Below are 12,863 nucleotides of genomic sequence, written 5' to 3' on the forward strand. Positions count from 1 at the left end.
AAAGATGAATAATAACAACAAGAAAAATTGGGGGACACACATTCTCACTTCTTTTTTTTTTTTTAAAAGACTTATTTATTTTTATTTCTCTCCCTTTTCCCCACCCCCCCACGCCACCCCAGTTGTCAGTTCTCTGTGTCAATTTGCTGCGTGTTCTTCTTTGTCTGCTTCTGTTGTTGTCAGCGGTTCAGGAATCTGTGTTTCTTTTTGTTGCGTCATCTTGTTGTGTCAGCTCTCGTGTGTGCGGCGCCATTCCTGGGCAGGCGGAACTTTCTTTCGTGCTGGGTTGCTCTCCTTATGGGGTGCACTCCTTGCGTGTGGGGCTCCCTATGCAGAGACACCTCTGCGTGGCATGGCACTCCTTGCGCAAATCAGCACTGCACATGGGCCAGCTCCATATGGGTCAAGGAGGCCCGGGGTCTGAACCGCGGACCTCCCCATGTGGTAGACGGGCGCCCTAACCACTGGGCCAAGTCCGCTTCCCCTCACTTCTTAACAGGTCTCTCTCTGTATTCTTTCCTAGTTCTTACCCATGAGCATATGTGCTTTATATTTGAATTGTAGTGTACACATTTTTTATGTTTTGCCTTTTTAGCAACCTACTGTGGTTGTGAAAACCTTTTACTTAGGCCATCAAGCATTAGTTTAATTCTTCCCATTGAATGCTACCCACCCACTGCCCTGTCCTGGATGGCTCCCTCATCTGTTGCTCGTTGTTTTTGCTCGTTGTAAGCTTGTCGTCTTTAGGAGGCACCGGAAACCAAACTGTGACCTCCCATGCAGGAGGTGGGTGCTTAGCTGCTTGAGCCACATCCTTTTCCCCCTCCCATTGAATCTTAGCGACACCTTGGTATGGGCAGAAAGATGGCCATCCACTTTCAACTAGATTGGCCCTTTGAACATGTCTGATAGTGAATTTGATGATAATCTTAGTTTTTTGGCTTAGTTTTAATTCTGGAATTGAGGTTCATGTGGAGGCAGGCTCTAGGTTGGGGTGCGGAATAGACCTCATTCATAGGAAATGGTGGGCTGTGTTCCCAAGGGCGGAGTCCTGGGAGAAGAGCAGGAGTTGGAATGTTCTTGCAGGTAGGTAAGGCATCGTCTGGGAACCACGTGGTCCTTTCTTTCTCACATCCACATCACTGAGTCCCTTAAGATGCCCTTTTCCCTCTTTCCTGGCATTCTTTGTGCTTCCTTTATGACTTAGAAAAATGTTGTTTATGCTTTTTTGAGTGGTACAACTTGAGCTCTAGTGTGAAGAATAACTTAGTTAATAAAAGCCATGAAGGTTAGAAAAATAAAATATGATGGCTATTTTATTTTGAAATGAACACATTCAAGTATGTTCAAATTGTTGTTTTTATTATTAAGTTAAAAGAAAACTAAATATTTGAAATGAAATGTTTGCAGGGTCCCTGAAGCCACTCCGAGGGAGCCATATGTATACTGTCCAGAAATGATAATAATAGAGCAGCTAGTTTATGATTCAGAGAACTGAGTTTGGTCTTACGTATTAATGAGGAACTTTGTGGTGTAGGGAGCAACTAAATAAATACCTTTGACAGTGAATTTGGACACCATTAAGGATTCCCCACAGGTAAATAAGAGTATCCCCCCCTTGGTATATAAATCAGTGATGACTTGTGTTTAGACCAGATTGGAAAGGGTATCATCACACACCTATTAATCATAGAGCCAACCCTTAATTATCAAGGGGAAGATTTTTCCATTAGTTTTCCTCAATCTTTTTTCTTATCTTCCCTTGGTAGCGATACCAGATTACTTTGCAGTTTCTCTCCAGCAACTTGATAATAGAAAGGAGGAGGTGGCTAAGCCCAAGTCAAGCCAAATATTATGGATTATCTGCTTAGGTAGAAACTTGATGGAAGACAAACAAACTTATACTGTCATATGACTTAGAATGACTTATTCTGTGTGTTTTTTTAAAATTTTTATTATTGTCTTTTAAAAAAAAAGAAAAATAGATCCCACAAAATATTACGTTGAAAAACATAAAGGAGGCAGAATAGCTCAGTGAAAAAACTTTATAAGAGGTTCCCATATACCCCACTTCCCACCTTCCCCACCCCCCTATCCCTGCTCCTCCCACATCAATATCCCCTTTCATCAGTAAGGCACGTTCATTGTATTTGGTGACTACACCCTGGAGCACTGCCATACCGCATGGCCCATAGTTTACATTGTAGTCCACACTCTCCCCCAGTCCATCCAGTGGGTTATTGCAGGATATACAGTGTCCTGCATCTGCCTCTGAAATATCATTCAGGACCACTCCAAGTCCTGAAAATGCCCCATATCACACCTCTTCCTGCCATCAGCAACTCCCCACATCAATGATACAGTTTCTTCCATTGCTAGAGTCACAACAGTTCTCTAGTATAACACCAGCAAGTCCACTCCAATCTATATTATATTCCTCCATCCTTTGGACCCTGGGATGGCAGTGTCCACTCCACGTCTAAGTTGAGAAGGGGTTTAGATCCCACATAGCTGATGGATGCGATTCTCCTTTTCGGTAGTTGTAGACACTCTGGGTTCCCTGGTGTGGTGGTTGGCTATGCTCACCTCCCTGTTAGCTGACCTGAGTAAGTCCAGCAAACCAGGGAATAGATGTTGTAACTCTGCTGAGGCACAGGACCCAGCTGGCGCATAGACAGTCCAGAGATTCAAGTCTCCCGAGCATACACCAACCCTGGTGCCAGCCACAGGTTTAGTAAAAGTGACAGAAGAGGCATGTACAGAGAGATCACTTTTGAGTCCAATTCTATCACATTCAGGAGGACAGATTCCAAAATAGGGCCCACTGGCAAGGCCAGTGAACACTAGAGCCATCTGTCGTCACCACAGAACCGGTGTGTCTCTGTAGCCCTCAGGAGCACCAGTACCGGATGTTGTATTTACTTTGGCTGTCTCTGAGATTCTGCTGAGATGTGCATAAGTGCGACCCCTCTGATGACCTCCCAACTCATTTTGAAGTCTCTTAGCCATTTAAACTCATTTGTCTTTTCCATTTCCCCTTTTTATTGAAGGTCTTTTTCTAGTTACATCACCAGCTGGTGATGGTAGTAATCCCTTGGAACCAGGGAGGCTCATCCCCGGGAATCATGTCCTGTTTTGGGGTGGGGGTGGGGTAATGCATTTACATGTGAGTTTGGCTTAGAGAGTGGCCACATTTGAGCAACATGGAGGCTCTCAGGAGGTAACTTTTAGGCACCCTGCAGCTCTTGGCCTAGTTGAAATTTCAGGCTCACAGGCTTATAAGCATAGTTATCAGTATCAAGGGCCTATCATTGGACCATCCTTCTTCACTTGTCTTTGTCCTTGTACTTGGGGGATTGTTGCTGTTCCATTGGGGAATGCGACAGAGTTCCCCAGGTGGCAACTCAGCGCTCCCTCAGTTGTCATGTGTAACTCTATCCAGTATGATAACACCCAACGAACATCCAAACATATCTATATACCCTATATTTGTGCCCTGGAGAACTCTTTCCCTCCCCTGCATCTGCCATTAATGACACCGCACACCAGTGCTCCTCCCTTGCTGTAGTTGAACCTGTCTGTGATCCAAAAGTTCTTAAAAAATGAAGCCTTTAGGGAAGCAGACTTGGTCCAGTGGTTAGGGTGTCCGTCTACCACATGGGAGGTCTGCAGTTCAAACTCCGGGCCTCCTTGACCGGTGTGGAGCTGGCCCATGCACAGTGCTGATGCGCGCAAAGAGTTCTGTGCCACCCAGGGGTGTCCCTGTGTAGGGGAGCCCCACACGCAAGGTGTGCGCCCTGTAAGGAGAGCCACCATGCGAAAGAAAGTTCTGCCTGCCCAGGAATGGCGCCGCACACACGGAGAGCTGACACAACAAGATGACGCAACAAGAAGAGACACAGATTCCCGTGCCACTGACAACAGCAGAAGCGGACAAAGAAGAACACGCAGCAAATAGAAATAGAAATAGAGAAGAGACAACTGGGGGAGAGGGGGAGAGAGAAGTTTTAAAAAATAATAAAATAAATAAAAATAAATAAGAAATCTCTAAAAAAAAAAAAGAGAAATGGTATAAAAAATGAAGTCTCTAATATATTGCCATATTAAATTAATAGGAAAATGAAATAGTATTGACAGGTTTAAAGATTAGAAATAGAATACATGATAATTCAGAAAAACTAAAATAAAGTGAAAAATAAATTGGGGTATTAAAAAATGAAAAATACCATAAAACTTTGTTTTTGACATTTTGCCTTTCATCACTGTAATAGGTGTTGTCCTGCACATACAGTGGCGAGGTAGTTTCCTCCATCCCTTCCTCAGTGTCTACATCCTTCTTTTTTTTTAAAAAAATTGTCTTCTAAAAAGTTTTAGATCACAGTAAAGTCACATATACAAAATAGAGAACTCCCATATACCCAACATCAAACCCTTTTCCCACTTGCCCAGCAATGATCTTTTTACATGTGGATGTTATATTTGTCACAGCTGATGTACAGCTATTGAAACATAGCTACCTCCCCCTCCCCTCAGGGCTCACAGTGACAATCAGGCTTCACTGCTTGAAGGATCAGATTCATAGATACTTAAAACAATCCCGAGGGCTTGCCACTGTAGTCTATCCTCCCCCATTTGGATCCATCCACTGATATAACACAATATGACAAGATGAGCGCTCACACAGATCCTAGAAGCCTGCCCCAGGTGCACCCTGTGCCAGATGCCCCCTGTTAAACACCTTAAACAAGTAACTCTTCCTTATTATATTTTCTAAAGAGTTTTCTCAACGTTATAGTTTCAGCTACGTACCTGACAATCTCCTGTGCTCACCCGCTCACCCCAAATCCTCCCCCCTACTCCATGGACCATTTGACCCATCCTCCCAACCCTAGCCCCCCTCAAGCTAGCAAAGCCCCACCCAGTAGTATTCCTTTGCCTCTGTCTTATCTCTTCACTGCACTTGACTACTTACCTCCACTTTATCATAGATTTTACCTGTGTAGGCATCAGCTCACAACTCCCCCCCGCCCCATTTTCTGTAAGCCCATGGTCCAGTCTCTAGCTCTCTTAAGACAGCTTGATTTGCTTAATTCATTTCAGATAGGTCATGTAGTATTTGTCCTTCAAATGCCTGGCTTGCTTCACTCAACATAAGGTCCTCAAGATTCATCCATCTTATCCCTGTGTATTAGTACTGTATTCCTTCTTACAGCTGAGTATATTCCATTGTGTGTATATACCACATTTTGTTTATCCATTCATTTGTTGGTGGAAATTTGGGTTTGATCTAGCCAAATATTATGGATTATCTGCTTGGGTAGAGACTTGATGGAAGAGGAAATCAAACCTATACTGTACTATGATTTAGAATAACTTGTTCTGTGTTTTTGTATTCTAAATAAAAGCAGATATCCAGCATCTCTGCCCTCATTCTCCATGGTCCCATATTATTAGAGAAGTGGGTTTCCTCATTTTGAATATTGCAATGTCTTCATTCTATGAACACTTGAAAATAGATATGGAGAAAGCAGACCTGACTAAAAGTCAAGATTTTCTAGATTGTGCTTTTTGAAATTGTAGTTTTGATTTGTGTTAAAAATAAGATTCTTGGTCAAATAACTTAGGGGAAAATTGGGTTCTGTGGAGCAATGTGTGCCATACACTTTGAGATAATTTGTAGTCTATATCTTAATTAGATTTGGTATAATTCTGACAGGCTAGTTGATACAAGCAGTTTGATCTTCTTATAAGCATGTAGCATAAGGTAAAACTAAAAATAAGATCAGCAGATTATTTTATACTTGTCTTCTGAGATGTGAGAAATCAAAGAGCTGCTTGATTGTGTGTGCCTTGCTCCCAGGTAAACTGTAATCCCAGGAAGGCTAACGGATTAGGAGAGGTAGTCCCTAGCTTTACTGCTGGGCTGGTGAGGACGGTCCTTCAGGGACAGCACCTCCCTTTTGTTAGTTGTGAAATGGAAGATGTAGCCCCTGAAAAGAGAAGAGCCCCAGCTTTGTGGGTCTCTGTGTAGACTAAGATGGTGCTGTGGTAGCAGAAGGCATGGCATTAAGATGAACTGAAAGGGTGCCTGCTTCCCATATGGTAGGTCCCAGGTTTGGTACCTGGTGCCTCCTGGAAAAAACAAACAAAAACAAGCAAAACAAATGAAAAAACGAAAAAACGGACTCGGGAGCCAATGCGGCTCAGTGTTTGAGTGCCGGCTTCCCTCTTAGGAGGTCCTGGGTTCAATCCCTGGCCCCTAGTACCTCAAAAAAAACACAACAAAACAAAACACAAAAGCCAGAAATTAGTGCCAGAAATGACTAAAGCTCTAATGTAAACAAGAAGGGGTGTTTCAGCTGCTCCCACATTGGCCTCCACATAGTCTTTCAGGACTACATCAACTTCACAGGTCCAAACACCTGTTCTGCCGCTGTCTTCTTCATGAAGGCTCTTGGCATAGAAATACTGCTGCATTCATGAGGAAATATGTGTTTCAGGTACATGATGTCTATCTTAGTTTTAGTTCCCTTTGGTTTAAAGTACAGATATCTTTTTAAAATATTAGTGAAGGTCATGGGGTCATGTGTTTTTGTTGAAGACATTTGTGAATTTGGATGATAGTGGCATTACTTTCAGGTCTGAAAAACTTAATATACAGGACCATCATTTAGATGAGAAGTTAATTTAGATTATTAGAATTCTACCCTTCCCTCCAGTGGCTCCAATATTAGATCCTTTAGGGAGTATTTGTAGTTATTAGTTTTGATTTAATTCTCTGCTCTTTAAGTGATGGTGAAATTATTATCCATTTTGAATTGAGTTTTTAACCTAATTTGTTCCTTATCTTTTAAGTGGGGATTTGCTTGCTTGATATTTCTCCCTTATATCTTTATATAGTTAAGGACTCAATATTAACAATTAGTTTGAGTTTCTTAGAATAAAAGTTTTCAGGCACAATTATTACCTCATTGTGGTGGTAAAAATAATAAAGCAAAATTTTCAAATCATTATGAATTGAGCTCTGTCAAGTTGAGGAGCTTTAGATGCAGATTTTTAAAGTTATGGTGCCAGGGTAGCCTCTAAAAGCTGTTGGCTTCCAGACCTTGTACTTCCCCCCTTCCCCCACTTGTATTTTTGGTTGCTGGGGATTAGCCATCTGGTAAAATAACCAAATAAATGAGGATAGAGTAAAGCTCTTTGGTGTTATAAGCATATATTGTGAATTTCTGGGTTTTTGTTTCCTGCCTGGACCCCGCCTGGGTCTTGCCTTGCTGTGGGCCAGAGGCCTGAGAACCTCAAGGTTAGCCTGCAGGTCACTGGCAGAGCAGGCTGTGGGGCGTTTTCCCTCGCTGGCTTTACTTGGCTGGCTGGGCCTCAGTGAGCAAAGTCATTTTATCTGGGTCTTCTTTTGGAGGGGAGGGGAGCATCTTTTCTGTGGGTTACAATAGTTTGGGCAAAATGTTTATCAGTGAAGAAGATTTAGATTTTAATTACTCTTGCCCATTTAATGTGGATTAGAGTCTCTTCATTTTATCATCTTGAACCACTAATAAGAGGATGGTTTAAATAACTTCAATTTTTTTCCTTGGTAGTTAGAACCTGGCCCTCTGGATGAAACTCAGATTGCTACTATATTAAGAGAAATACTGAAAGGACTTGATTATTTGCATTCAGAGAAGAAGATTCATAGAGATATTAAAGGTAAGAAAACATTTTGTTGTTACCCTTTTAAAAATATATAACCTTTGGGGAGTGGACATAGCTCAAGTGGTTGAGCGCCTGCATTCCATGTATGAGGTCCCGGGTTTGATGCCTGGTACCTCCTAAAAAACAAACAAATGAAAAGCCAGTTCTCATTGGGGAACGGATGTAGCTCAGTGGTTGAGCACTTGCTTCCCATGTATAAAGTCCTGGGTTCAATCTTTGGTATCTCAAAAAAAACCAAAAAACCGGACAAAAAAACACACACACAAAACAAACAAACAAACAAAAAAACACCAAAGCAATAAGCTAAGCTGGGTAGGAACTTGTGGTAAAGAAACTACTTCTCAAGGGAAGCTGCTGTGTCTGTGAAGAACCTTCTCCATGCTGGAGTTGTGTTGGCTCAGCGGATCTAACAGAAATAGAGCACTTGGTGCCTGTTGTGAGCACATGGTCTAGCTAGGGAGAGGACACACAGTTTCCCAAATGATAACAAGTGGAAACAGCAGAGTAAATAACGCCAAGCGGTTATATTTTATTTTATTTTATTGAAGTATATCACTCACACATAATAAGTGTATAATAATAGTTGTGAACTTACAAAACAAACATACATAGCATCATACAGGACTCCTATAACTCACCCTACCACCAATACCTTGCATAGTTGTTAAACATTTTAAACTAATGATTAATGAGTATTGTCAAAATATTACTACTAACCAAACCATTTTCCCCCAACCCACCCTATTTTTTATTATTATCTTTATATCATTTATATATGAACATACATAAGCAATAAATGTATAGTAAAAGTTGTGGACTTATAAAGCAAATATGCATAACGTTATACAGGGGTCCTATACATCAACCCTCCACCAACACCTTACATTGTTCTGAGACATTTGTAACAGATTATGAAAGAATATTGTCAAAATCTCACTACTAATTATAGTCCTTATCTTACATTTGGTGTATTTCCCCCCCCAACCCACCCTATTACTATTTTTTAAATACCTTTTTTGTGATAGAAGTTGTAAACTTATAAAACAGAATTCATGAACAACATCCATCTATCAACACACCACAATGTGGTGGAACATTTGTTACAGATAAAATAATATCATGTGATTGTTACCATGTCCATAGTGTACATTTGGCTCACATTGTCCATACTGCCTCATTATCAACACAGTGCATCTTTGGCATAGATGCAAGCATATTACATGATTACTACTAACCATAGGTCATTACAGTTGTATTTTCCCCATGCTTCTTTATATTCCCACCACCCTGCAGTAGTGATGTACATTTGCTCTAGCTCACAAAGAACACTCTTGCATCTGTACCATCAACCACAATTCTCATCTACCTCTTGGTTTACTGTGCTATTCAGTTCCTAGATTATTCTCTAGCTTTCTGTCAGTTGGCATTTGCATCCCTAGATTACCATTTTCAGCCACATTCCCATTTATAAACTAGCTTTTTCTCACTATTTGTTACCATCTACTCTATACATTTCTGCACTTTTACATTAAAGCTAATTAAAACTTCCAGCTACATTAAACATCAGTAGTCCATCTCAGTCCTCCTTTTATCTGCTTTAAGAATCCTCTATCACCAGGGCTTGAAGATATTTTCCTACAATTTCTTCTAGAAGCTTTGTGATTTTTGCTTTTATATTTAGGTTTTTTGATCCATTTTGAGTTAAATTTTGGATAAGGTGTGAGATAGAGGTCCTCTTTCCTTCTTTTAGCTATGGATATCTAGTTCTTTCAGCATAATTTGTTGAATGGCCTGTTCTGCCTGAGCTGTGTTGGTTTGACAGGCTAGTCAAAAATCACTTGACTACAGGTGAGGGTCTGTTTGGATCATCGATTTGGTTCTTTTGGTCTGTGTGGGTGTCTTTATGCCAGTGCCATGCTGTTTTTACCACTATAGCTAGGTAATATAATTTAAAGTCTGGAGATGAGAGTTCCCTTTTCCTTTTTATGATGTTCTGGCTATTCAGAACCTCTTACCCTTTCAAATAAATTTGGTAATTGTGTTTTCAATAAAAAAAAATACTGGTGGAATTTTTATTGGGATTGTATTGCATCTGTATATCAATTTGAGTAGAATTGACATCTTTATGATATTTAGTCTTCCAGGCCATTAGCATGGAATGTTCTTCCACTTATTTAAGCCTTTTTTGATTTCTTTTAACATTGAGTTGTAGTTTTCTGAATACAAGTGCTTTACATCGTTGCTTAAGTTTATTCCTATTTGAGTTTTATGTCATATTTTATTTTCATCACTCTTTTAACACTTTTAGTTACTTTTATTGATACAATCGTCATTTCTGGAGTCTCCTCCAGGCCTTTCTGTCCTGTCTTTTCAGGCTCTAGCATCCCCTTTAGCATTTCCTGAAAATCTGGTCTCTTGGTGAGAAATTCTCTCAGAATTTCTGAAATCCACTTCCCAAAATAACAAGTGGGAGCGGCAGAGTAAATCCAAGCGGTTTTATTTTGCAGCTGCTAACGTTCTGCTCTCTGAACATGGAGAGGTGAAGCTGGCTGATTTTGGTGTGGCGGGCCAGCTGACGGATACCCAGATTAAAAGAAATACCTTCGTGGGCACCCCCTTCTGGATGGCGCCCGAGGTCATTAAGCAGTCGGCCTATGACTCAAAGGTAAGGTCCTGCTATACGTTGGTTGAGTCTAGAGCACTCTTCCTTGTCGTTCTTTAACCTCACAGCTGAGAAGGGTGGAGTGAAGCAGGTCAGACCTTGATTTTAAATGTTTTCTTCTTTGTCTCCTGTTGCATCATTTAATACCATTTCTTTATGCATCCAGGAATTACTGAGCTTTTTAGCTTAGGTGACATACGTTTGGTGGTGGGGACCACTGAGGGAGAAGCATGTTTGGAGGTGGAGGTGGAGGACGTGAAAGACCAGAATGGAGAGGATGGGCTCAGATCAGCCCATTCAGTTCGAGATCCCTACAAAATACCCTGGAAGCTGTCCAGGAGAGGCATATGGCGGTCTGGGCAGAGTACTTGGGAAGTTGTCTGTGTACAGAAAGTGGCTGAAGTCTAGGTGGAAAGTGGGGGAAGAGGACTTTGGGCAGAACGTCATGTATGATACAGAAGGGGCAGGCAGAGAAAGACAGCCTAACAGGAGAAATGAAAAAAGAGTGCCTCCTCTACCCTTACCCCCCAGAAAAGAGGGCACTCATCAATTCCCCCATCAGGGCCTGGCTGGCCTAAGAAGTGGACTCACACTCACCTCACCAGCATCTGCGTATCACTGAACTAAAGGAACCATTAACTTTAATTTTTATATCCTTCTAGAACCTTATTTAACTCACCTCTTGAACCAATGTCTATAACCCCTTGTCATTTGGTGTTCCTGAATGTGTTTGCGTATATAGGGCTTATTTCATTCTCAGTTCTAAAAATGACATTAGTAAGTTGTGATTTACTTTTATGCCTTAAGTGTATATCATTATTATTATTATTATTATTATTATTATTTTTTAAGGTGATGTAGGCAAGCTTGGTGTTTGTTTTAAGAAGTCCCCAAACTTTGGAGGTGGATGTCAAGGGAGCTCTCTCTGCTCTCCCAGAACTTTACTGTTTTCTCTAAGTTTATGATGCTGTATTGGCAAATGGGTTGAATTGAGGAAAGATACAGTCCCTGTTGCATGTCACTTTCTAGGTACTCATTCATTCAGTCATCCTTTAGTGCTGCAGTAAGTAATTTACGTCTTAAATGAGTCATTGCAACACTGGGTGGTCTCAGAAGGCAGGTGGGGAGTATAGTGGGAGCTCACGGAGGGAGGGTCAGAGGGAGCTGGGGTAGACTTCACAGATATGAGACTGTTACACTCGTCAAAGGAGGGGAAGGACATGCAGACTGAGTCTGCTGGGTTTGAGGGGTGGGATGTTGGGAATGGGGGGGAAGGGGGATGACATTGGGTTTGGATCGTTGATTGTGGGAAGAATGTGGTAGGAGATGAGACCCGAGAAATTGTCTTCCCCCATTCACTGAAAGGACATCCTGTAAGCACTGAGAGCCCAGTGTCAGTGTTTTCTTTTAAAACAACTCCATCTTTTGGTCTCAGAAGGAGCACACACTCTCTGAAGATAATCTGGAAAATACTGAAAAAAATGAGAAGAAGAAAAAAATCTGTAGATCTACCACTCAAGCACAAGCAAAATTATTTTCATGTTAATCATCTCTGAAATAACTGTAGTTTAACCATGGAGAAATAGAAATAGGTGATGCATTGATGGAAACATAAAATCAAGAAAGAATAGGGAAATCGCAGTTGGTGATAGCCATATCTATTGCTTGACTCTGTATAGTTAACATTGTCTACGGCAGTGGGTGATTCCTTTCCTTCCCAAATCCCCTACTGATGCCAAGCCCACTGCAGTGCCTCCATCTGCTCCCTACAAAAAAAAAATCTTTTCTGTAAGTGGAACAGTCCCAGCTCTGAGTGATGAGCCCTGAGGGTAGGGGAAGGAAGTGGAAATGAGTGTCCCGTTAACTCTCAGTGCATCTCTGTTCAGCTATGCTCTGTCTGGCATTCCAAACAAGACACAGCATGGCTAAGAAACAACTATAACGGGCTTTAATGTTTTGGAGATTTGGGTAAAGCAATTTGTGTGCTATTTAGTACCCGTAAACTATTTTTATACATCTATATGATACTTAAATATGTGGCCCTAAATATGGGATTTAATCAAATCATTGTTTGTCCTTTATTTTAAATCCATTTTGAACCATCTTTTGAATCTGGGGTTAACCATGGTTTTTCGCCCCCCCCCCCCATAGTAGGTAGTCCCTTCCATAATTATTTTTTATGTATACATTTTCATACCACTTAAATTGTGTAGTTTATTCAAATTTGTAGCCAGCTTACTTTATTTAACATGATATTGCAAGAGTTTAGAATTTTATTGTATATTCACTATCTCCTCCACCCCAGCATTGACCCTCAGTAACCGGTAATTCTTTGTTGTCACTCAGGAGCATGCTACTGAGTACATGAAAAAAATAATCTGTTCACAAATTAGTATTGGCATTTCAAAACATCTGCTCTTAAAACTTTGACAAACTTTTCGTTTTCCACAGTGTCTTAGTATCTAATTTCATATTTTCACTAGTGGCAATA

At 41.0% G+C, this 12,863-nt stretch overlaps 1 protein-coding gene across 2 annotated transcripts in view; it reads left to right on the forward strand.

Annotated features, from left to right (window-relative positions):
• Nucleotides 1–12,863, forward strand: part of STK24 (serine/threonine kinase 24) — a 147,634-nt gene that overhangs the window by 107,028 nt on the left and 27,743 nt on the right. For both annotated transcript variants that reach the window (XM_058276488.2, XM_058276489.2), the window contains exons 4-5: nt 7,596–7,704; nt 10,218–10,375. In XM_058276488.2, coding sequence (XP_058132471.1) covers nt 7,596–7,704; nt 10,218–10,375 — 267 coding nt within the window. The remainder of the gene's footprint in view (nt 1–7,595; nt 7,705–10,217; nt 10,376–12,863) is intronic.

The sequence above is a fragment of the Dasypus novemcinctus genome, chromosome 15 (genome assembly GCF_030445035.2).
Source record: "Dasypus novemcinctus isolate mDasNov1 chromosome 15, mDasNov1.1.hap2, whole genome shotgun sequence".
Lineage (NCBI taxonomy): Eukaryota > Metazoa > Chordata > Mammalia > Cingulata > Dasypodidae > Dasypus > Dasypus novemcinctus.